A 24,890-nucleotide genomic window follows, 5' to 3' on the forward strand; every position below is an offset into this window, starting at 1 on the left:
CTAAATTTTGGGATAGTTTAACTAGGAAGATCTCTTGATATGGTGGTTTGTTTTTTTTTTTCTTTTCCTGCATTACAAATAAAATATAATCTCTTTTAGCTGTTGAAGGTCATGAACTGTTTTTTGTCTTTGCTGGGTAGGTGGCTATATTCAAGGAGCGGGAACAGAAGGAGATTGAAGCCATGCACGCTCTCAGGGCAGCTAACCTGGCCAAGATGACTATGGTGGATCGAATTGAAGAAGTCAAATTCTGTATCTGTCGCAAAACAGCTAGTGGTTTCATGCTACAGTGTGAGCTGTGCAAAGACTGGTTTCATAGTGGCTGCGTGCCCCTTCCCAAAACAAGTTCTCAGAAGAAGGGCTCTAGTTGGCAGGCCAAAGAAGTGAAGTTTCTCTGTCCACTTTGCATGCGTTCTCGAAGGCCACGGCTTGAAACAATACTGTCTCTGCTGGTGTCCCTGCAGAAGCTCCCTGTTCGGCTGCCGGAAGGGGAGGCATTGCAGTGCTTGACAGAACGTGCCATGAGTTGGCAGGACCGAGCGCGGCAGGCTTTGGCCACTGATGAGTTGTCCTCTGCTTTGGCTAAGCTTTCTGTACTCAGCCAACGAATGGTGGAGCAGGCAGCACGGGAGAAAACAGAAAAAATAATCAGTGCAGAGCTACAGAAAGCGGCAGCTAACCCAGACCTGCAGGTAGGGATGTGAATTGCTCTTTACTGTGCTTGTCCTTCTTGAGTGTGTCAGAATGCCTTATCTTTCTTGGAGAAGCTTGGGGGAGAGGGGAAGACAGTTAAAAGCTGAGAATTAGACATATCAAAATTACTTGAGTGCTCCTTAGTCTCAGGCTGTGGCTGGCTTCAATCAGTTACGTGCTGTTCCACAAACAGGTCTGTTGGCTTTGTACTCATTGTCAATAGTAACTGCTGAAAGTGCTTGTAAGAAACATCGGTTCAAATTTAACAGCTGGCTAAGGGCCTTGAATATATGTAAAGCAGTGGCTACTTTGGTGTCCAAATTCCATTTCCCTCTTGACAGAATCAGAAGTCTCGATACTTATAATTTCTCATGGATTGTCATTTTTAGGCATTTGGTGTCTTGTTAGTAAACTTCAGTGAGGACTATAGGCAAACACGGGTACTTTCACAGCTGACCTCTTCATCTTGAGATTGGTGATGCTGTGGTGAAGAAATTTGTACAACTACAGGCTATAATTTGGTAGCACTGAACAGCAGAACTTTCTAGTTACTATTATTTAAAAACATGAAAATAAAGTCTAATAGAACCTTTTCCTTGGATATTTCCCTATCTTTCTTCACATCTTGCTGTAGCTAGGCTTTTCTGTGACTGTCCAGGCAGTTATCCTCAGGCCAAAAGAACCACTGTTCTCTTTGTCAGTTAACTCTTTAGCTTTTTTTTTTTTTTGTATATTTTTCTGGAAATTTTATTGTTTCATTCCCATATTCCGTTTTTCTTTTAGGGACACTTGACTAGTTTCCAGCAATCAGCCTTTAACAGAGTAATAGGGAGCGTGTCGTCATCCCCACGGCAGACTTTGGATTATGATGATGAAGAGACAGACTCTGATGAAGACATCAGGGAGACATATGGCTATGACATAAAGGTAAGTAATCCAGTGTGGCTTATCTGCGTGGAATTAATCCAGAACACCTGTTCAATTTCTTTTAGTATATTTTTTGTATCTTAAGCTATCTACGTACATTCTGTCCTGGCTTCTGTTGCAGAAGAGGTGCTTCTTGATTTTATCTGAATGTCTCAGTTCTGGACTACTGGGAAATTTTGTGATGTTTTTATTCAAAATTTCCAAATGTCCTATTTGAGTTTCAAAAGACACTTTTTAGTGCTAAGGAAAAAGATACACTTCTCAAGGGATTTGTATTTATAATACCATGGAGGATGAACATTGTCTTTATGCCCCATTTGGAGATACCATGAATCATAAATACAAGTAAGTGTCTATATGGAGAGCTCTTCAACAGTTTTTGCTACAGCAAAAAATTAGTCTTTGAAAACTGCATGCCCTGTAAGAAGTTTGCTAATGCCAAAGCTTCTTTCATGTTTCCATACATTTCTCTTCATTCAACCCTCATATAAAAGAGGTACATGTGTTTAATTTTGGATGTGTGGAAGTATTCAGGAATAGATGTCTGGATAGTGGTGTAAAATTAGTGTCTGGATTCAGTTCAGAAATTGTAATGCAGTTAAATTTTTAAAATGTTTTAACTAGAGAAGAATTGTCATGAGAAAAGGCAATTGTAGAGATAGCCAAGTGTTTTCAATGTCATGTATTTCACTTCGGAACTTCTGAAATGTCCTTCTGATACATGTAGAGACAAAAGCAATGCTGCTGTCTCTTCTTGTGCAGTGTTTTCTTTTAGCAATAGTGTCATATCTACTTTAAAAGATGCTAACTTAAAAGACAGTCGGTCATGTAAATTCTTCTAAGGCAGATTTTCTGGTTTAGAAAGGGACAGCAAATTTTCCAGGTATGATTTGCCTCAATCCCCCATTTTTAATATTTTGTTTCTAAGCAGCTTTATGCAAATACACACATTTGTCTTAGTCCCATGTGAAATGCCAACAAGATTACATTGCAGTTGGGTGTTACAGCTTTTATATAAAACTATTTTCATTTAAAAAAAAAATAGCAATTTCCAAACTGTTCTTTGCATCAGGAGTCCTAATAAGGCATTTCTGAAAGCTGTGGCATTTTCTGAGGCTGTGATAAAGCATATGTCAAGAAAGATGGCATATGTTTGTCAGGATCTGAAGGTTTTGCAGTAGTTTAATTTCATTTGTTTAATGAGTGTGTTGTCATGATTTCAAAATTTGTTACTTAAGCCTTTTGATTTGGATGTCCATCACTATATGTAGTTGTAAAAACCTAGAAGTAAAAATCTGTCAAAGCAAAGCTGATAGGGACCAGAACTGTACTTTGTTGGGTCAGCTAACATAGTTGGAATAGAACACAAATTTTCAGGCAACCAAATTCTTCAGGTCTAAACTAGGAGCAGCAAAGTTCAAAAGAAATAGCAAAGTTGCTCAGAGTTTAGTTATTTTTATACTGTTTGCTTTCAAGGGTTGGTTTTTTTTCTGTTTGATCTAAAAACATTTTCCACTGGAGTGATGTGTTTTTAAAAAAAAGTGAATAGATCATGATGCATCATGTATGAATTTGCTCTTAATAACTTCTTGTGGACCCTGTAGAAGTAATCCTTGGATCCCTAAGTGTCCACAGAGTTTATTTCTAACACCACAGTCTTGGACATCTCAAGTACAACAGTGGCTACAGATGTGAAAAGGCCTGTTTGATTATATTGTGCTGCTTCTAATTAAAACATGATTCTTGCCAGCAAATACTTCATTATGAGTGGAATAGCTAGACTTGTTTTAAGACTTGTTCCAAGGAGACCGATTCACTGGTCAAATTTACTGTAAATTTCCTTCACCTTTAATTGCTTTCATTTTGTCTCTTATTTTTTTGCCTCATGCCTTTGCACCTGAGTTGCCTATGGCCACCAAATGGTGATATTTTTTTATTAATTTCCCTATTGCCCTGAACATTCTTTAATGTACTATAATATGATATCCAGAAAAAGATACTGTATGAGATGTAACCTTTACTATGTAGGGAGAAGTATCTTCCGCTGTCTGAATATATTTATCCTACCTTTTCATCTGGGCAATTTAAGTCTGAATTTCCCACTTCTAGTTCTGTACTGAAATCATTAGTGTGCACTTCACTTCCTTTTAAACATGTAACTGAAAGCCAGAGAGAGATTACCATTCTTAAACTCCCTTTTTATGTCATGAAATGACAGTGTCTGGGTGGTACAATTTCCTGAGTTGGCCATTTTGGGACCCACACAGCTAAACTTCAGGTAAATATTGTCAATAACTGCTCTACAGCCTTTCTCTTCTTTTAAGCCAGCTTCTTGTTTTTTATTGTTTTCTGAAAGATTTCAGTCTTACATGGCATGCTAAGTATGTTTAACCTGTTGGCCAGTTTCATCACAAATGTGATGGACTAGCTAAGTTCTGGAAAGTGCTGTGGAAAAAGACAGCTGGTTGAGGAGATTGTCCGTATTAATTTCACCTGCAGGGGTGAGTAAGAAGAGGGAGAAGTTAGTACAGGGGGTCATGAGGGAATCTACACAGATGGGCTTGTGCCTTTTCTGGATTCTCTGCCCAATGTAATGCAAAGTCAAACAAAGCTTCTCCCACTGCTAAGAGATCCCTAATCTCTCTTCTCTTAATGGATCCACCTGCACCTGAAGGCACGTGTCCCATTTTAGAGTGTGATGTATCTTGAGAGGTCAAGCATCCATCCTACACAACGCATTGAGCATATTGAGTGTCTTACACAATGCACTGAGCTGAGCACAAGCCAATGCCATCATTATTTTGTCCATGGAAATATTTACAACAGTCTCAAGCATTACAGCCCTCTTCCTTTTGGTCTTTGTTCCTATCTTAAAATGGTTTAATATTGCCGTAAAAGTCCTGATCCCAGGGCAACGTTTGATTATTTGCCATTACGTTGATATTTGTTGCTGTGCTGGAACACCCGGGTTTTTCTTCACCTGTAAGATCTTTAATAATTTCTTTCTATAGTAACCATTATTTACTCAGCATACCCCTGCTTTACTAAAGATGCCAGTCTTTATGGCCTTGCAGTCAAATTTTTTGAGCAAAAAAAATTATGTAGACGAAGAGTAAGCCCTTTTAATTATGTTGACTTCTGAAGACCATACTTGAGGGACTTCTGAGTGAGGAAACTTTTTGAGTGTTTCTCGTGCACTAGCTACAAATCCATTGACCTATCTCCATAGCTGCTGTGTTCATCCACTATTAAGTAGGGATGTAACTTGTACCTTTTCCACATGGTCTTGGTGTCTCTGGTGGGGTGCTTTGAAGTCAGGTTTTAGGAAAAGCAGACTGGTCAGTCTTAGAATTTACTTTGAAGTAGGTATTTTATGGATCTGGATGTTGCATGTTTTATGTGGGTCTTTTTCAGGACAATGCCAGTGTAAAATCTTCTAGCAGCTTGGAGCCCAATTTGTTTTGTGATGAAGAAATCCCCATTAAATCAGAGGAAGTGGTGACACACATGTGGACTGCTCCCTCATTCTGTGCTGAACACGCATATTCGTCTGCTTCTAAAAGCTGCTCTCAAGGTATTTGCTTTTGTATACATTGAGGTAAAATTGAACGGATGGCTGGGATGAGCCGGTCAGTAAGGAGGGGAACTCCACTGTTACCTGTGCTAGTTGTATAGAATATGTTGTCTGTAAGAAGGTACAGTAGAGTTACATCGCAATTAGTTTCCTGATGTTTGATATATAAACTTGAGTCAATGTTTTTTTGCTTGGGATTGCCTCCCTCCTTAGATTGTTGTTGTAAGAAGTATGTAGTTTCTTTTGGTTTTGATCTCTTCCTTTCATCCTTATATGACTTGCTTCTGTCTGAAAGGTTCTAGCACTCCAAGGAAACAGCCTCGGAAGAGTCCACTGGTACCTCGCAGTTTGGAGCCGCCTGTATTGGAGCTGTCACCTGGAGCAAAAGCTCAACTAGAAGATCTAATGATGGTAGGAGATCTACTAGAGGTATCACTGGATGAGACTCAGCACATCTGGCGGATTTTACAGGCTACTCATCCACCCTCTGAGGACAGGTTCCTTCATGTCATGGAGGTATGCAACTTGAAGATACATAGATATATCCTGGTATGGAAAAAAAACCCACCACATTATTTTGTTTTGTGTTGGTTTTGTTTTTTTTTAATACATTCTGGGGCAGTTGAGTGCTTAGTTACTTGACATGTTTGCATTTCAGCCAGGGAGTAGTAGATTCCAGAAAATAACAAAATGAGCGATACAAAAATTCGGTTCTTGATCACTCATGCCATAGCACTGTCCTCTACAATTTACCACATTTAGAACAGTTTTCTCAGGCAGTTCCATATGCAAACCTTATTTTAGAAAACACAAGGTTAGGGAAGGAAATGCTGTTCTTGATTATACTTGGAATCAGAACCGATCTGGAAAAGAATTACGAGAAACATTTAGGAAGATGGAAAGTCTACGCTTAGCTTGTATAACTTGATACTTGTATGTTGCTGAACTTTTGTTGTTACTGGGGGAAGAACACTTGTTTGGATAAACCATGGTTTGATAATGCAGGTAATAAGATTCCTATTCTTTCTCAGAATAATACAGACATAGCAATTTTTTTTATTAATATACTGTGAAGATGTGCTGATCAATTCCTTCGGCTGACAATGAATGAGGCAGGTTTAACTGCTGATTCTGAGGTCTAGTCCAAATCATTTAGTCTCATGCATGCAGCACGTAAGGGATGTGTGCTGGAAGAGAAGGTAAACTCTTGCATTGAAGAGCTGTACTGGGACCCATCCTTTATCATCTGTCAGCTGAAGTTGGGATCAGTTTGACTCTGTGTAGTTACAGGATATATGATTGGGTTTTGGGTTACTGAACTGCACAGGAAATACATTAAAGATGGTTCTTCTTTGACTTTTTGGTAGAGTACAGTAATATAAGATGAAAGGTAACATGTTGTGAACAGTGAGGTTAGATGAGCATATTAATCAGTTGTCTCATTTTCTGAGTGCCATCCATACACAATGGATAAGTCTCAGTGTTGCTGAGCTGCCATCAGTTAGGACAGTAGTATAAAGCAGACCCTGCCTCCAAAGTAGTCCTGCTTTACCGTGTTTTGACCCAAGTACTTCATGAGCTTAATGTTCTTTTAATGTAATGGCTTTGGCATGGAGTTGATTGAGAACAGTTTGAATGCCAGCAAACAGCAATTTATAAATAACATGCCAGACTACTATATTAATAGTTAAGCACAGCTTGGGGGTGGTGGGGTGGTGTAAGAGGGTGAGTGTTACAACATTTTCTGGTTAACCGTTATGAATAGTTGTTTGACCGGAACTACTCATTTTGAACTGAATACCTTTCTATGTCTATTTACATGCAAAATAGGTAGACCTTTGTAAAATAATATTCAGAGGATTTGGTTTTGGGTGGAGTAGCTATATTAAGTAATGTACAGTAAACAGTCTTTTACTGGCTTATAGTATGTCCTTAATCTGTTGATAATTATTAAGGTTAAAGTGAATTTACTGAAATTGAGTCAGTCCTGTTTGTACGAAGGAGCTATACATGTGAATCTTTCAGATATAAATAGGACTTGTCACTGTGGATGCTATGTGCAGTGACAGGGTTTGCCAATTTTAAGCCTCATTTCTGATCTGAATCTGCTATTTAAGATTTGTTAATGACGCCAGGGTATTTACAATGGGTGCCAGTTTGGAAGCAATTCAAATAATGGATCTGTTACTTTCTTCTCTTGCTTGAGTTGATGATACATTTTAAGAATTCACCAATTGCTCTTTCTTAATCTCCAGAATAGCAATTGCTTTCTCTCAAAATATAATTACAGGCAAGACTGACCTAGGATGAAAAATAAGCAGGAGCATCTAACAAATGACTAATCTTCTCAACTTTTATTAAAAAACAACATGAGAAGGGAGTTGTAATTATTGCTATTCTGCCTCCTTACCCTTGCTGATTATTTACTTTTTCCACTGGACATTTTTGATTCATTGTACTTTGACACAATAAGTTGATACCACTTTTTTTTTTCTAGTATGGTGAAAATAAAGTTGAGTCCCTCTTTGTTTAGAATTTGTAACAATGTGTTGTTGAATAGGTTTCTTCATGCCATGTCAGGGTAATGGTGGAGGTAGATACATCTCTCAAACCACAAGCTTGCATTATATGGAAATTTTTATTTGAAAAAAAATTTTTTTTCTTTTCACCCTTTCTATGAAGGATGACAGCATGGATGAGAAACCACTGAAAATGAGAGGGAGAGACTCTTCTGAGAGGAAGCGGAAACGAAAGCTGGAGAGAGCAGAGCAGTTCTTTGGGGATATGAAACAAAAATCTAAAGAGCTGAAAAAACTGGAAAAACCCAAGAAGAAGAAGCTAAAACTCACCATGGATAAGACAAAAGAGCTAAACAAGCTGGCAAAGAAACTGGCTAAGGAAGAGGAGCGGAAGAAGAAGAGAGAGAAAGCAGTTGTCACAAAGGTGGAACTAGCAAAGGAGAGCACAGAGAAAAAAAGAGAGAAGAAGGTTCTAGATATTCCTTCGAAGTATGACTGGTCAGGAGCAGAGGAGTCAGATGATGAGAATGCTGTATGTGCTGCACAAAACTGCCAGAGGCCCTGCAAGGACAAAGTGAGTTTTTGCTTATTTCTGTCATAGGCAATTCCATGCAAATGCAAAAACCCCAGTGCATTTTAATAATTAGGTTGAACAGCATGAGCAACCAAAGTGGTGTGATTGGAAATAAGAGAGCATTGAGTAGTACTTGGGTAGGTACACAGATGTAGTAGATAAAACTATAGAACTTCCTTGTTCTCTTCTGTACTTTAAAACAGGAGAAGATGATGGAAAATTAGAATCTGGGAGAAGGTACTCTGTCTTGGTTGGGAAGTTTAACCTCTTCAAACCGTGTAATTTTTTGTTGGCAGTGTGCAACACGCATTGTCTGACTCAAAGTATTAATTCTTTGACTCAGCTAGAAACATTCCTGACTTTGGTGTGTTCCTGAGCAGAAGTGGGACGTGTGATGTTCCTGAAGGAAGGAAATTTTCTGTATTTCTTGCATACAGTCTGTGAACAGGGATGCTGCAGGCTGAGGGATCTACAGATTGCAGTGCTTCACTTTTCTCGTTGGAAATAAATAATCAGTGATTTTAGACCTGAATGGATTATTACAAGAGAAACTTGATCTGCCTCTGTCAGTGACACTGCCTGTCCTGATTGTCGGCTTTTAACACTGACTAATCAAAAAATGTTTTTTTCAGAATGTTTTTTTCTGCTTCTTAGAAAGAACAAAAAAACCCCCTCCCAATAATAACTGTGGGAATAGGAATAAATACAAATACCAAGTACTTACAAGTTTCTTATTTTGCAAAATTGAAAGATGGAATTCAAGTGTTCATTTGAACACTTAAAAAGACCAGTTAAAAGACCAATTTTGAAGTCTTAAACTTAGACCAAGGCTAGAAATTACAATCACTGAAAAGATGATACAGTCTTGGTACCACTGTTTACGTCACAGATGATAATTAGCTTCTATTAGTACACTTTTACAGAAATGGAGATTGCAAGAGGGAGGAGAGTGCCTTAAAGGTCGTATTATAAAGAAGGTTGTACTAGATTTGTCAAACTTCCCTAATTTACACTGAATAAAATTCCTGATTGTATAATCAAAGCTTTTAATGGAATGCCTGTCTTTTCATAAGGTTGGACGTGTTTTTGTACATTCAACAGGTGAATGCTGTACAAGTAAAAAATGGCAGATACAGGAATGTAATGACTGAAGCTGCAGCTGTTAGTGTCCTTTATGTAAGGTCACTTCTAAAAATTTGTTCAGGAAGGGTTTTCTTACAAACTAAAGTAAAATCTTGAGCTGATAATGTTTCTCCATTTTTAGATAGGTTGCCACTACTGTTATTTTTCTAATATATTTTAATTTTCACATTCCCCTGTAAGGTGAAAGCAGAACTACAGCAGTAACAACTTTTATAGCTGTACCAGTACATGCCATTAAAATTAAGAATCTGTGTTACTTACCCTGCAGATCTCAGTATCTTCCCACTGACTGAAATTAAAATGTACTTTTACTCAGGGAATTACAGAAATCTAGTAATTAATCTTTTTTTCCTTCCTCAGTTTTAATTTACTTTTTTATGCCTTTTCCTAATTGTTCTATAGCAAGTTCAGCTCAAAGTTTGAAATATTTTAGCATAAATATTCTGACACCTTGGAGTTAGTTTGTGTGCATTTTTTGGCATTTGCTGGCCAGCTGTATACCCAAAAAATAGCTGGTAGAAAAGTATTAAAGCTGCTGATATCACGTGGCTTTTTTTTTTGTCCAAAAGCAGTAATCAAGTCCTTATCTTTTCTGTAATTTTTACATTGCAAAAGGTGCCATTTGATAATGCAGTCTAAGGGGATATATGTAACTAGGATATGTATTTGTAGACTCTCATCGATCCTGAAGTAGCTCTCCATGAGCACACTCCTATTTCAAATGCATCCTAACATACCTATCTTTCATTTATGGAGATATGGGTGTCATCTTCCTCAGTAGCAGTAGCGTGTGTGTATTGTGATGGTCTAAGGATGCAAGAGGCGCAAGGTTTGTTGGAAGAGTGTTATTTTTTATTAAAGTGAAGCAGCTTGTTAAAACAAGTGCTATAGGGCATTAATTTGTGCCCAAAAGCTTTTGTGTTCTAGGTACATCAGGGGGGTTTAATAGAAGGTATTGTCTTCATAGAAACTATGCCTATCTGTCTTTCCTTGTAATGTGCTATGTGTTGCTGATCTGATCTCTTGCAGGTAGACTGGGTGCAGTGTGACGGTGGCTGTGACGAGTGGTTTCATCAAATTTGTGTTGGTGTCTCTCCGGAAATGGCTGAAAATGAGGATTACATCTGTATAAACTGTGCAAAGAAGCCAATGCAGGGACCAAGTAGCCCTGCTCATGCACCACCTCCTCCTTTCTTATTGAGCTACAAACTACCAATGGAAGATCTTAAGGAGACAAGTTAGCAACTACTTGATGCCTGGAACTTTTTGGGAAACGGACCACTGAAACCCTACAGAAAGAGAGGGTTTGAAGCTAATGTAGCCACTGAGCTTCACTTCCAAGGATGTACAGACCTGCAGCAGAGTTGGTCCCTTCCTTACAGCTGGCTTCCTTCATACAATGGGGACGTCAAGGCACAGTGGTACCGACTCATCTATGCAGACACCACCTGATTAGGAGCTCCAGCCAGTGTTTTTTGACTTGAGTATTTCCATCTTTGAGTGTGGCTGTTGCTCTTAGAGACTGAGCAAACCCGAGGCTGTTAGATTAGACACTTCAGGGTGTTAGAAGTACGTGCTGGCAGTGGAGCTGGCCTGGAATTGGTGGGCATAGGCTGGAGCTTTTAGGCCTGCCAGGTTACCCTAAGGAGGTGACTTTGGAAGTTATCTTTTGCCTCCGCATGCCAACCCAGTGAGTAGGGCAGTGTCTTGGGAGAGTTAAGTTGCCTCCATATCCAGGCAGCTGACACTACACTATAAGGATGGGAGCAAGTGGATGAATTCCTTTTAATTTCTCTTTTGTAGCTAAAGGGCAGGGGAGCTCATGATCTCAGAAATCAGCAAAGGTTCTGTTTACCAAAAAAGAAACCAAACTCCTCTCCACTAGGCAACATTTTTTTTCCTTAGTGGGGAACAGCTGATCTTCCTGTCCTGAGGAGGGCCAGGAAACATTGATGAAGATGTCTAGCTAGAGCAGAGCTTGGGAAAGGCAGAGTGCTTCCCTTTCCACAGGGGTGCCCTCTCCTGTTCTAGGCTTTGTGTAGAATTCTGCACTCCTGCACGTTAAAGTTGTCTCACGCAGGATGGAGCTGGCAAGGAGGTACAGCACCCAGGGCACCAGCTTCTGTGATCTGTACCCAGGGATGGGAAGGAAAGAAGACAGCCCACTTACCTCAGAGGTTACACTGACATGTGCTTCTGTGAAAAGTTTCACTCACAACTATTTCCAGTATCACCAGGCTACGGGCATGGCCTCAAGCGATACCAGCAAGCAGTCTGCAGATACTGTTCGCAGCGCAAATCCCCCTCCCTGCTGGCTTTGCTGGATGTGTACCAGTGTACAATCAGCAACAGTTCTTGCTTGAAGTTGCCCCTGGCTTTGCCAGAGGACCAGAGGGCTTGGGGTCATCCTGGGTGACAGTTGTTTTAGTAAATCCATTTTTAAAGAAGGACTTGTTTTTACTTTTTTCTAAATGTCTCAGACTACTGACTTGTTCTATAAATAGATTATTTTTCTTTGATTTTTTTATACTTACCACTGTTAACCAGCAGCACAGACAGAGGTTCACAAAGCAAAAACCTGCCCGTGGGCTTGGGTTTTTTTACTCCATTCCTTCCTTGTAGTACAAGGAATTAGCAGTTACCTTCCCCATTCTAGCCTGACCAGCTGCCTGTGTTTAAATAGGTAAATACATTTCATGTGCTACCTTTGTGTTTGGGTTTGTTCCTATTAGTGGGGCATCTGGGCCTTAATGACTCCAGTGGATGCTGGCTTTATGTATGTGAATGTCTGAAGCCAGCCACTGGGCTGTCTTGTCCCCCTCTCCACTCGCTCCCTATTGTGTTTCCATTCTTCTGCAGTTCTAGGAGTGTTGTAAGTAGTGTCCAGTCTTACTAGGAGCTGGATTGGGATTTAAAGAAATATTGACAAAAACAAAAGTGTTCTGTCTTGACTGTTCTGTGTCCCTTCTCTTGTTCTCTGATATTTGGAAGTTTATTTATCTGGCAGAATTATCCATCCAAAAAAAAAAAAAAAAATTCAGCTCAGGTAGATGAACTTTTATTGGTTTGTTTTATTTGTGCCTGCTACCTGGGAAAGGGAAGATGTGCAAAAGAAAAAGAAATAAGATGGAGGGCAGAAGATACAGGGTCTTGGGGAGCTTTGAGTGCAAATCAGGCACAGACTTGTGCTCCTTAAAGACTAATATGGTGTTAAAAGCAAAAGCAAGCTGTGGTTAAGCATGTGGCTGAACGGGCACCGTAGCAAACTTAAGAGTATTATTTGTTTACTTATTTATGAAGGAGTCTATGCTATAGCTAGACATACCCTCTTTCTGCCTTCAGTTACAGTTTTTTTCTTCTCAGTGTACGCTTAGTTTTCGTAAACTGGTTTAAACAGATGTTACTTTCCTTCAAGCTTTAACTGATGGTACTACATAAATGTTTCCCTATATGGAGTGGATAGACTATCTGTCACAGATGTTTAATCGTTCCAGAAGTAGATTAGTGCAAGATTTCTTAAAGAATCCCAGTGTTCTGTATTATTTCCTGACTCCTAGAATCCGTGACACAACAGGGAAAATATGGTTAGCATATCCTGTTAGCCGCTGAGCATATCCTCTTAACCATTCCTACATTCTCTGTTGTGATAAAGTCATTGTTATATGTAATTGCCATCAACTGGAAAAGTGATCTTTTAGTAAATCTGCGTTGAATGTTCCTGTTTCTCTGAGTAGAAGGTGTGGTGGAGAATGTTAATGGTAGCACTAGTTACAACAAACAGCTATACGATGCCATGGTCAATCATTCTGCTTGTAACAAGCATAGAAAAGAGTAAACAACAGAAAGAAATGTGCAAATAACATGCAAAAGGTCCCATTTTTAGTAGCTGTTTTTCATATCACATGGAGAGGCTCTATTACACTGTCGAAAGGAGGTTGCCACGCTTTTTCTAGTTACAGATGTTTCATCTGCTTTCGGGTAAGGTGTTCATAAACCGAAGACCATTACTAGCTTTACATCTTACTGTTTAAGATTATTTTTTAAGAGCATAATTCCTCTCAAAGGATTGCTGATAGTATGAACTTATGAATAAATGTTAACTTTTGAAAAAATGTGTAGATATGTAGTTAGTGGTTGAAAAACCTAAAGCTACAGCTGTGGTATTGTCTCCAGATCTTAGGGTTTTGAGTTTTTATAAAAACATGCAAAGAAGGAAGCTGAAGTTTAAACTAAGGAAATAATTTTCTTACGTGTCTGCTACAGCTGTAGGAAAAATCTCTCATGCTTTGGGGACAAAATCTCAGTATACACAAAACCTTAGCTCGTGTGTGTCTAGAAAGGTACATGCCTTAATGCTATATCCTACAAAGAATACCAGCCACTGTTCATGTTACTTCTCTTCATGTGTCTGATGCAAAAGGTCAAAGAAATGACCTGAGCTGTTGTGAGGAACTAAAAATGGCCAAGACTTGAGTTGTGTATCTTATCCAAACCATGCGGTTTCAAGCTTTTTCTTTTAAGAACCAGGGCCTGGAATTGGGAAGCTTTACTTGCACAGAGATAAACACCGCTCCTGAACTTCAGTGCCATTACTTTTAGGATTCGTGCTTTTGACAGATCATCTGTACATGAGTGCTTGTGCAGCCTGGACTATTTGATAATGAGGGCTTAAGGTAAAATTGATGATATTATGAAAATTATCTTAAGGGATTTGGAATATAGTCATACAGCATAGGATAAACAGATGTCTGTGTGTTTTGTTAGCCACACTGTGAAGCTTGCATTGATCTTCTCAGTTTTTAGAATCCTAGAGTAATGTAGGTTGTTGGGATAATTTCTGGAGGTCAACCGGGTCAACCTCCTGACCAAAGCAGGGCTGACTTCAAAAGTAGGTCAAGTTTTTCAGGGCTGTGTCCAAACATGTTTCTAGTATTTCCAGAGGTGGGCAATTGACAACCTCTCTGGCTTCCTTTTCCGGTTTTGTAGCATCTTCAGTGTAAACTTGTCAGATACTCACTTGCTGTAGCTTGCCTGGTGCCTCTTGAAGGATCTGTCTCTGTATTTTCTGAAACGGTCCATTAGGTAGTTGAAGACTTCAGGCCCTGCAGCCTTAATATCAAAGCTGAACAAACCCAGCTCAGTCTCCTTTGAGCCATGTCATGTGTTGCAGCCTTCTAACAATCTTGGTGGTCCTCAGATGGACTTATTTCAGGTTTGTCAATGTCTGGTTTTGTACTGAGGAGCCCCAAACTGGATATTTTACTCCAGATGTGGATTACAGGTGTTGAATACAGGGGAAAAATAACTTCCTTTAACCTGCTGGCTATGCAACCCGGTACAGCCTTGGCCTTCATAGTTGCAAGGGGGAACGCTGCTGACTCCAATTCAGTGTGTCCACTCTTAGCCCCAGGTCCCTTGATTTATTATTTCTCAGGTGCAGGACTGATGAACTTAACAGGTTTTCCATTAGCACATCACTCCAGTCAGTCAAGATCCAACTGAATAGGAGCCCTCTCCCATGTTTTGGGTTGTCCTGCTGCCATCCTCCCCCCATCATTCAGTTTGGTGTCATCAGCAAACTTGATGAGGGTGCACTCTACCCCATCACCCAGGTGGGTAAGACATAAAATGGTATTGTCTGCAGTACCAACCTGTGAGGTACCCCACTTGCAGCTGGCCACCTCCTAGGTTTCAAATCATTGACTCCTAAAGTCAGAGCACCGCAGTCCACCCTGGTTTTCACCCCCATTGTGGGTTGACCGTCCACTCTGTGTTTTTGCTGTAAGTCAGGGTAAGCAACCACTGCCATCCCCTCATCCATAGGACTCATCAGAGGCGGCAGCCAGGTTGGGCTAGCATGACAGTGGTGGCTATTACTGGTCACTTTATCCCTCACGGGCCTGGATGTGGCTTTAAGGAGGATTTATTCCATAATCTTCCCAGGGACCAGCATGAGGTGAGCTGCCCTGTAGTTGCCTGCATCCTCTTCGTTTCCTCCTCTTTATTGAACATGCATGATGTGCAGAAGCGTTCATCACAATCCATCATGAAAATTATCCTCCATACAGACATTTTCCTAGGCTTCGTTCATCATTGTGGCATATAAGATTTGAAGAAAAAAGCCAACCGATTTGAATTGCTCTTTGTAAGGTGCATGGAAAACTAAATGGCAGAGCCAAGCTTCTTCAAATACTGCTCATACCTAAACTCCATGTGGGCTAGTGGGCAGTTAGGTCAGTCCCATACATCTAGGTACGTGTCCAAGCTGGTCTGGCTGAAGTCAATGTTACTGATGCATGGTCCTTCTATATGCAGTTCTTCACGCTGGAAGAAAGGGGGGCATCTCATCTTCTAGGAGGAACGAAACAGCCTGCAGCCTTGTTCTTTCGATGGTAGGCTGTTTTCTAAGCAGCTGCCCAAGGATAGCGATGGCCTTTGTTGTTGTGGTGGTCTCATCACAGTTACTAGAATAAACGCAACGCAGAATTGTAGCAAAGTAAAGCAAAAAATACTCGGATACTCATCAAGCGCTTACGAGACATGCCTTGCTGTCGTTCTAGGTGCATGTTGCATACCTTTAAAAATAGTGACCAACTGAAAGAACCGCTGTACGTGAGCAGTCATTTTGTGTGCTGGAAATGAAAGATTTTAAAAGGTTGGAAAAAGTTTCCTAAAATCGGTCCTGAAATCACTGTTAACGCCCTTGTAAGAAACTGAGAACTGTGATCTGCTAAAAGCAACATTTGAGGCTTCCTCGAGTTAGATGAAATTGAAAAGCAGGGAACTCCTTCAAATCCTCTCCAGCTGCGGTCGCTAAGAATGTGTTTGGTCAGCCTGCCTGAGCCAAACAGGAACTCTGCTTGGAGCACCGAGGCAGCGGGGCCATGCAATAAATCCCAGCCCTTATCGAAATTCTAGCCACGCTGGCTTTGGGAGGGTGATAAATGCGTAGGACAGCTGGAAACTGCACAGCAAGACATTGAGAGCATTGAGCCTTACGTAATGAGGTGGCTCGATGCAAATGAACGGTAAGTTGCAAGGTAAAGGCAATGGAAGTAGCAAGGATTTATTGAAAAACAGAAATATTTGTAAGGAGACATGCTCTGAATGCCTTTGAAATAAAAGCTCTGCTGCAGTGAATAGTTTCGATCCTAGGTGGGGCGTTGTGTCTCAATTGGAGGCTTTTCAGAGGCCAGTTTTGGCAGTCTGTATCAATCATCCCCCCTGAAAAAAAAGTTGTTTAAAGCCCAGTGCCAGAGGGAACTGCCCTCGCTAATAATATCCGAGAAGAGCAGCCGCCTCTGAACGCGTAGGTCCTGAGACCGCTGATGTCACCAGCCAGCCTGGCATCTGCGTTTAAAGGCTGGGTGATGTGCCGGCAGATCAGGCTGCTGCATCCATTCCCGGGTTGGTGCAGTCCATGCTCAGTCTTGCAGCAACTCAGCAACTCGAGCCACCCGCCAGGCAATGGGCGCACGGCGTTGCTCCCCAGAGAAATAAGGTGTGCGCTACTGCTCTTCTGTGGTAATAGCAGCGGAGCCTACACAAACCCAAATCACAAATTTGAGAAATAGCTCAAGATTTCAGTGGGACGTGAGATGAGTCGCACATTCTGTTTACTGCTGTCAGCTGGTGGTTTAACTTTTCCCTTTATACAGCTGGAAATTCAGTTCACCAGGTCTTTTTGTGTGTGTGTGTCCCTGCAATGGCATTATCAGAGAGCAGTACTGTAAAGATCAACATCTAGACATTATCAGTGTATTGGTAGCGTTGCATCCCATTATTTCCTTGCTAGCTTTCCTGATAGCCTCGTATGCAGGAGGGAGGCAGGAGACAGATGCCTTAGCTTTGCCTAGAAACATTCTTGGGAGAGGCAAGCGCCACACGTCTGCCAGTGCCTGAGAATACCTGGTAAAGAAGTGGAATCATCCAGTAGCAACCCTGCCTAATGCTGATGGGCCCCCAGGTGAGTGGTGGTGCTTCTGCTCTTCACCTGTTGCTAGAGGTGGGGATCTACTGGTGCAGCTGTAAACCTTATCCAGGTTTGTATCCATACTGGTGAGGTTTAAGGACGGCTGGGTTGCTTGCTTTCTGGGTGTTACACTATGGCCTTCTCTTGTACCTTTTATCCAAGACTGGCAGAGCATCAGTCTTGGCTACTCTTCCCCCACCCCACCCCAATTACCGCTGTATGAAAGGAGATGGTGGAGTAGCTTCCCAGAGGGAAACCAGAGTCTTTGCCCTGAGGGGTGGCCAGACTTCCCTGCTAATCAGCATGTCTGGAGTGCCTGCTGATGGTGAAGGAGGGAAGAAGCTGACTTGGTCCAGCACTGATGCCCTAAGCCCTGGACTACCACGCACCGTGTCTGCAGGGAACGTAGGTGCAGAAGAAAGTGGATTATAAGTGGTTTTCAGAAGAATTAAGGTGTTCGGGAGAGTGCTTCCCACGATGTTTATGATCCTTCCCACGATGTTTATGATCCTTTAGTGGCCTTTCACATCTCCAGTATTTTTGCAAGCTGCATTTTGTAGAAGGGAATGGGTGACGGGTTACGAATTGGATATTAAGGATGCAGTACAGTGCTCTGAAAGGATCCTGCCCTGTTCCTGAGTGTGCACGTGGGCACAGGGCATTGAAGGTTGGGGGCTGATTTTCCCTGGCTTCTGGTAGGAAGGCACTTGGAATGTTCACGCCCCAGGATTTAGGGATGTTAGAAAATTAAGAGAATACAGAAACCTGAACAAATAACAAATAATGGAAGAGAGTACACAGCAACAGAAAAGCTATTCACAACTTAAAGGTGTTTGGGTTTGTTTTTTTTTTTCTTGCTGAATAAGGCAATTCTAGGAAGCTGATGGGTCAGATTCCTGTTTGGAGCTGAAAGCAGGCCCTTTTTTTTGGTTTTTTTCTAACTCTTGTTTACAGAGTGTGCACAGAGTGCTGCTGCGCAAGCAACACCTGAGATTTCTGCAAAAAGAAACTTGCTTTGCTTTCACCTAAGAAACAGCTGTTCTGAGTCCCTGCTTCTCAGCTCCGGTGATCTCAAAGAAACACAGTTGCTTCATGTGCTTTTTGCTTTCTTCCCTCAGGCCTTCCCATTACAGCTTGGGAAATCCCTGTTCCAAGGGAAGTGAGGCCAAAGAGAATCAGGACAAATTCACTTTGCAGGCTCTTTTTGCTCCTCCCCAGCTGTTTTCCCTTCCCAGCAGTGGAGATCTCACTTCCCACCCTTCTAGGGCTGCCTGTCTGCTTCCAGAGAAGCTGTGAGACTGCAGACTGCCTCTTGGGGTTAGCACCTTGCTGCTGTCCTGTCAGCCCTGGCTGATCCTCCAGCTTCTCCCTCTACCAGACGGTTGCTGGAAGCGGAGACACTCTGCTGCTCAGCCTTCCAGGCAGCCCCAGGCTGAGTTTGGGAGCAGTGCGGGGGCATGTGCATCTTCAGACTACTTAAGACACTGGCTGTGAGCTATTACCTGGGCTGTCGCAGTCAACGGGCTGGGTTGGGACATTGCTTGGGTTCCTCACTGCAGCTGCACCGGCAAAGCCTAGTTTTATCTCTCTCCAGTAAGTTGCTCCCTCCTGAAGTCCCTGTCTTTCCTCATCAGTGAGCCGAATGCTACGTCCATGTTCATCGTTAGGACTAGATTTGGCTTGCAATAAAAAGGGCTGTTTTCTAGCTTGCTCTGGTGTAAATCCACAGCTTCTGTTCTAGCAGTAGGGTGTGTGCTGGTACTGCTACACAGTTCAAGCATTGCTATAGGAAACTTGTAGGGTAAATAGCATCAAAGACCAGTCCCATTTTCCCCCTAGAACCCAGTTACGGTGAATACCAAGACTAAAGGTTTAATTGGCTCCATATTTTTAATTATTTCCCCCAACCGGACACATCACCATGGATGCTTGCATTTTTTTCTCTGATCACCATGAAAACTTCACATTTGGGCTATGACTGACTTAATGAAACCACATTTCCAGCAGTTGTCAGATTATTGGCAAGCAGTACCTGACCCTCTTGCAGTGGCCAGGAATGAAGTGTTTTCTTTCCAAGAGAGTGATGCTCTGAGCCTGTCTGCCTGAAGGAAAGTAATTAATTAATTAATGTTCATTATGGAAATACCTTGTGTTTTTGTGTATTTCTGTCTGACCTCTTGGTCAGGTCAGCCTCTGTATGTTTTATTTCAGGTAAGCAACAGTATGTGAATTCATGGTGGTAAGAGGGTAGGTGGCTTGGAATTTGGTATTCAAAAGTGATAGAGAGTGAAGCACGTGAGCAGCAGCACCACTTTCCTTCCCTCTGGGGAAGGCTGCTCTCAAGCAGTGCCAAGAAGCTACCTACCCCATGTGGCTTTGCTATATCTCTGTGCCTGGTACCTGGGCACCAGGCCCCTGCTCCGCTGCCATTCCTCCTCTTGACTGGAAGGATTAACTTCCTTCAGGCGTCAGCTAGATCTAATTTGAGACTTTTTCATCTCTGGCATTCATCAATAGAAAAATAAGATTGCCTTAATTTAACAAAACTTGCAAATGACTCTTTACCTGAATTTTTGAAGAACAAAAATGTCTAAGACTGGAAGAAAGATTCGGTGCCATGATATGTTGCAACTGACCACCAGAACAGGAATGACTTGTAGACCGGAGATCAGCCTCAGTGTGAAGCTTGCTTCAGGCAGAATCCCATCTGTCTGGGAAGATGTCTAAAGGCTCTAGGTCTTGCTCATGTTATGTCTTAAATCCCCACCACACACTGAACCAGTTCAGTAGGTGAGTGGTAGGGAGCGTGTTTCCAGCATGGTGAGCTCCTTTTTAATCTCTCCGGAGAGGTAACTCAGCACTCTGAGGGTCTGCCTACGTTGCCTTACAGGGACCTCGGCAGGGCAGCCAAGGGGAAGGTTAGAGAAGATGGTCAGGACAGGTCCCTACGCTTCCTCCTGCCCTGCCTCGGGCTGATGGCGACTGCAGAAGCAAAAGGAGACAGAAGCCATCTGACGAGCAGCAGCTGGGAGCGGACGGGCTCTGCGGTGATCGCAGCAAAGCTCTGCAGTCTCTTTGGGGGTGCTTGGGATTGAGTGGCGTTTCAGGGGTGGGCTCTGGGCTCCTGGGTGGTGCTTCTCTGAGCACAGCATCCCTGTGCACCATGTGGGCCCAGGAGCCCAGCTGGGGCACTCCTTGTGCTGAGATGAGGGCTGCCTGGGATGTTTTGAAGAAGTAAAGCCTCCTGGCAATGCAGGGAATCTGCTGTGTTTCTGATTTTTGGAAACTGGAAAAAGTGAAGCCATATTGTATTTCTTATTGACCTTTTTTGAAATGCCAAATTTTTTCACTCTGTCACCTCTTACTTAGAAAACTTACTTCTGAGCAACTTCTTAAAACTTCCTCTCATTCTGTCTGCCAATGACTATCTATTGGATTTTCTCCCAGAATGGAAACTTCATATTCTGAGTACAGCAGTAGGGCTCTTGAATTTAAAAGTACTCTTTCACTTCTTTTAGAGTATGTTAAAAAAAAAAAAAAAGCATGAAGAGAAGCTCTGAGAACACTGCCCAGACCATGCATGTTTAAAACCAGATTATGGGTTTTCTGTGCAAGAATCAGTTAAGTGGGTGCAACCCTGTCTCACCTGTGAGAAAAACTTTTCCTTTTTGCTGAAGAACATCCCACTTCCAGGCAGACAGGGTGCAGGGGCAGCTGAAATCCCAGCTCTATGAATGCCTTTTTCATTCTTTGTGCGGACAGTGTTTCAGATTTATCATCTTCACCTCAGAGGAGCAAGGTGTGCAGAGAGTAAGGAAAGACCATCATGCCAATGGTCCCAATGTACAGATCCTTCTCTACCCCCTGCTCTACCCTGTACCTAGTCCATCTGCTGATCTTGCGTCACTTCTGGGCCACTTAAGCAATACTGCTATCGTTACTAGCCTGCAAGTGTGGTTTCCTTTGGCGTATGGTTCTCGATATGAAAATGCCCTCTAATTTAGCTCCTTGGCTGCAAGAACAAACTGGTGAGTTTTATTTTCTTGATGCAAACTATCAATTCTCACATTGGGAGGTCAATGACTAGTCTTCAGAAGGGTGGTGATTCCTGCCCTTGCCCTAAAATGTGCTCAGACTCTGTTCCCAGAGTTACTCTGGGGGTTACTCAGGGTTTGTTCAGGCTGCCCGACTGCTGGTGAAGGGTAACTAGGGAAGAGCCCTGAGGAACTGGTGGGAACTGATGGAGTTGGAAGGAAAGCAGAAGGAGATGCTAAAAAGATTGAAGACTCCAGACTCAGGAGTCTTAGCTCGCTACTCAACTCTTGTTTACATTGTATAGTGTATTATATAGGTATCTATATATCTGTGCTTATAACTGCATAACCTTGCAGTGCTTTTGGTTTTGTCCATAAGTGAAATGGAGACACTTTTGAATTCTGAGCAGGAAAAACCCCTGTTCCTTGCTCATCTGTGCAAAGGGCCGGAATGTTTAACAGAGACAAGCTCCTAAGCAGAAGTCACAGCAGAGGTACGATGCGAAGCGCTGCGGATCTGCCTGCCTGGGCACTCCTGCTGCGTGTGTACGGGCACTACAGCTGCCCGCGTGTTCCCACCTTAGTCTTCGGTTTGCCATTCCAGACGGGCAAGCGCACACCCGAGAAGCACTGCTGTTTCCATCCTGTTCTGGGGGGAAACCGCTGGCACTGGATGTAGCTGAGACAGTGGCGATGGAATCGGCAGCTCTGTCGCTGCCCCTGCCTTCCGCGGCTGGGAATTCACGTTATGGCCAAAGCAGGTCTGGGGGCACAGTCCTTCTGGTCTCGGCTTATCTCCCCCCACTTTTGACCTTTGATCAGAGGTGCACAGAGAGGGACTCACCAGCACGCTGTCAGCCTGAGCACTGAGTGCAGTGCGAGCATCACCCTTGGCTTCCACGTGCAGAGAAGCGGAGGGTATGGCAGCGATATCTGCACGTCAGGCTTCTCCAGTGCTGTGCTCGCTGTGAGCACGCCGTCCTGCGTTCGAGCTGGTCCCTGAGCTCTGGCTAGTGCAGGAGTGTCCTCTGTTTATCTCCTGTATGCAGAGCATGGTGTCCACGGACGGTCGTATCTTGCCCCACAAACAGCCTGGGTGCAAACGCGAGGCCTCTGCTGCTCTGCAGGCATCCAGCGGGGACAGAGTTTTTCTTGCCCCGGGATTCTGGCCGTTTGGGTGGTTATTTGGAAGCAGATATTTGCTAGGGAGGCTGTGTCTCAATGAGGCTGTCAAAATGGTTGCAGTGGGATCTTCCGTCATGGCGGGAACTGCAGGCTCTTGTGATGGCTTTTGGCTCCTGCCATTGTAGTTTCAAAATATACGTGCCTTTCTGGGAGGGACCTTAGTGGCTGGGGGGGGGTCCTTTGTGCTTGCTTTGGCTTCTTTCTCCACTGAGCAGTCTCCAGGTTCCTGTAATGTGCCAGCCAGTATCAGCCTCTATTTATCCCCTTTCTGTGCATATTTGTGACAATTTTGCTTGCTACAGCTGTGGTCATTTAAGCTGAATAATATTTTCAGGCTGAAAAGGCCAGTAGCAGGGTGGTTATCAGATAGAGAAATGCATCGTATTTGCTCTGGCCTTTGGTTCCTAGATAATATAACGGCAAATTGTGTTCCTGGAAGCTGCGAGGTGGCTTGCAAGATTACATAGCCCCGAAAAAGCATGGAGGCAGTTTGTCACATGTGACGGAGGAACGGAGGGGGAGGTCAGAGCAGGGAGCACAGCTGCTCGTGGTGCTCAGCAAAGGTCAGACTCAGCTGATGGCTTCTTCACCCCGGGAACGCTGAAGCAGCAGCAGCAGCAGCAGCAGCAATTGTGTCCTGGCTGCTCTCCTAGTGCTTTGCTGGATTAGGAGTGTAAATCGATTTGAAAGTTGCTGCTACTTGCAGAGCAGTAAGAGATTGTGGATGTCTCCCAGTAACCATTTCCCTCTCCTCTTTTTTCCCCCTCATCGTCCCTCTAAGTGGGTGCCTTTGAATCCCTTCTTCTTTTAGGTTTGAACCACTTCTCCAAAGCACCAGCCACCCGGAGGAAAGAAATCTAGTTAACACTCATTCCCTGCTCAGCTGGATGTAGATGTGAAGCAAGACCAGACCTGGGAGTAGGTCCTGTGGTTCCTACTGGAGCATGCAGGGCCAGCTCTCATGTGTGTCGGCTGTGTAGGATGGGGTGGGCTGGGGCCAGTTCTTGTGCACATCTGACCCAGAAAATGTCAAAGTATCTCGTTATCTCTGGAGAAAGCTCGTTCCAAGCTTACTTTGTTTGGGCTATGAGCAACTTCCCCAGGAGCGCAGCCTCAGCTGCCAGTGGAAGACTAGGTAGGACCAAGCTGAAGACAGAAATCTAGGCAAATGTTGTAAGGTAAAGAGAAAGATGAGCAAAATGCAACACATGTCAAGAGAGGAATCGACATCCTTGGAGATCGGGATTTTCCAGCCCTCGTCCTGGCTGAGGTGTGAGGTGCGTTGACAGAGACCCTCCTGGTCCAGTGCTCATGCTCTTCTCCAGAAGGGGTGTTGGGGAAAAGTGGCTAAGCCAGCTGTGCACCCCTTGTGCCCTGTGCACGAGTGCTCTGCGCCAGCAAAGGCAGCTCAGCAGCCTGCCCGGACCTGGAAGCTGCTTCAGGACCCGCTCGGGGAGGCATCGCTCCAGCACGGACTGTCCCAGTAAACGATGGGTTATGGCCCAGCCACGTGGGATGGGGCTGGGAGGAGCGTGGCTGCTCCGGCTGGCACCACATTCAGCCCTGTGCTCTGGGAGTGTTACTGAATAGGCAGCCTCCCATTTTGTACCTCCAGAAGGGAGGCCACCCTCAAAATAACCCCCGTTTGCCACCCTAGGGGGAGGCATGAGAGTGATGCACACAGGACGGGTGCCAGCATCAGCACTGCTGCTTGCCAGCACTGGTAGCATTAGGAGGAAGATGCTCTGCAGCCGCCTGCTGAGGTTCAGCTTGCACAGCTCTGGGTGGCAAACATTGCTGCAAAAGCTCTTCCCTGGTGTTCTCCTTATTCATATAAATATCATATATGTATGTGTATCCAAATATTTTTAAATGGCATTATCTCAGATCTCAAGAGGAAATTGTTTTCCTGTTACTACAGTGTGCATGTTATCTAGGCTTGTTCCTTTTTTTTTTTTTTAAAGAAATATTCACGTTCTTCCATCTCTCTCATTTGTTTCTTGCAAATCTGTTTCCTAAGGTTTTGTTTCCAACTGTCCTCGTTCTTTCATTTGGCTTAGATATGGTTACAGGCTCAAAATCTTAGACGTTGAGATTTCATCCTTTGCATTTTTCCCTTTAGATTTTCATTGCCTTTGATGGGACAATTAAAGTCCCTCCCAGTTTTTTTACCTTCTGCAATTTCAAAAATGTGTAGTGAAAACATCTTTTTCTGTAGTTTTAACTGATCCTTTGTGCTATTTTTTGGTTCTCTTCCTATCTTCAGTAA

At 43.1% G+C, this 24,890-nt stretch overlaps 1 protein-coding gene across 1 annotated transcript in view; it reads left to right on the plus strand.

Annotated features, from left to right (window-relative positions):
* The window catches only part of KDM5A (lysine demethylase 5A), a 60,938-nt gene extending 36,363 nt beyond the window's left edge, over positions 1-24,575 (plus strand). Inside the window, exons 22-27 of the mRNA XM_009642713.2 lie at positions 141-692; positions 1,477-1,620; positions 5,035-5,194; positions 5,490-5,710; positions 7,877-8,287; positions 10,460-24,575. Of these exons, the coding sequence (XP_009641008.1) occupies positions 141-692; positions 1,477-1,620; positions 5,035-5,194; positions 5,490-5,710; positions 7,877-8,287; positions 10,460-10,672 (1,701 nt within the window). The 3' untranslated portion in view covers positions 10,673-24,575. The remainder of the gene's footprint in view (positions 1-140; positions 693-1,476; positions 1,621-5,034; positions 5,195-5,489; positions 5,711-7,876; positions 8,288-10,459) is intronic.
* The last annotated feature ends 315 nt before the right edge of the window (positions 24,576-24,890 follow it).

Source organism: Egretta garzetta, unplaced genomic scaffold (genome assembly GCF_000687185.1).
Source record: "Egretta garzetta isolate BGI_Z169 unplaced genomic scaffold, ASM68718v1 scaffold427, whole genome shotgun sequence".
NCBI classification, from domain to species: Eukaryota; Metazoa; Chordata; class Aves; order Pelecaniformes; family Ardeidae; genus Egretta; species Egretta garzetta.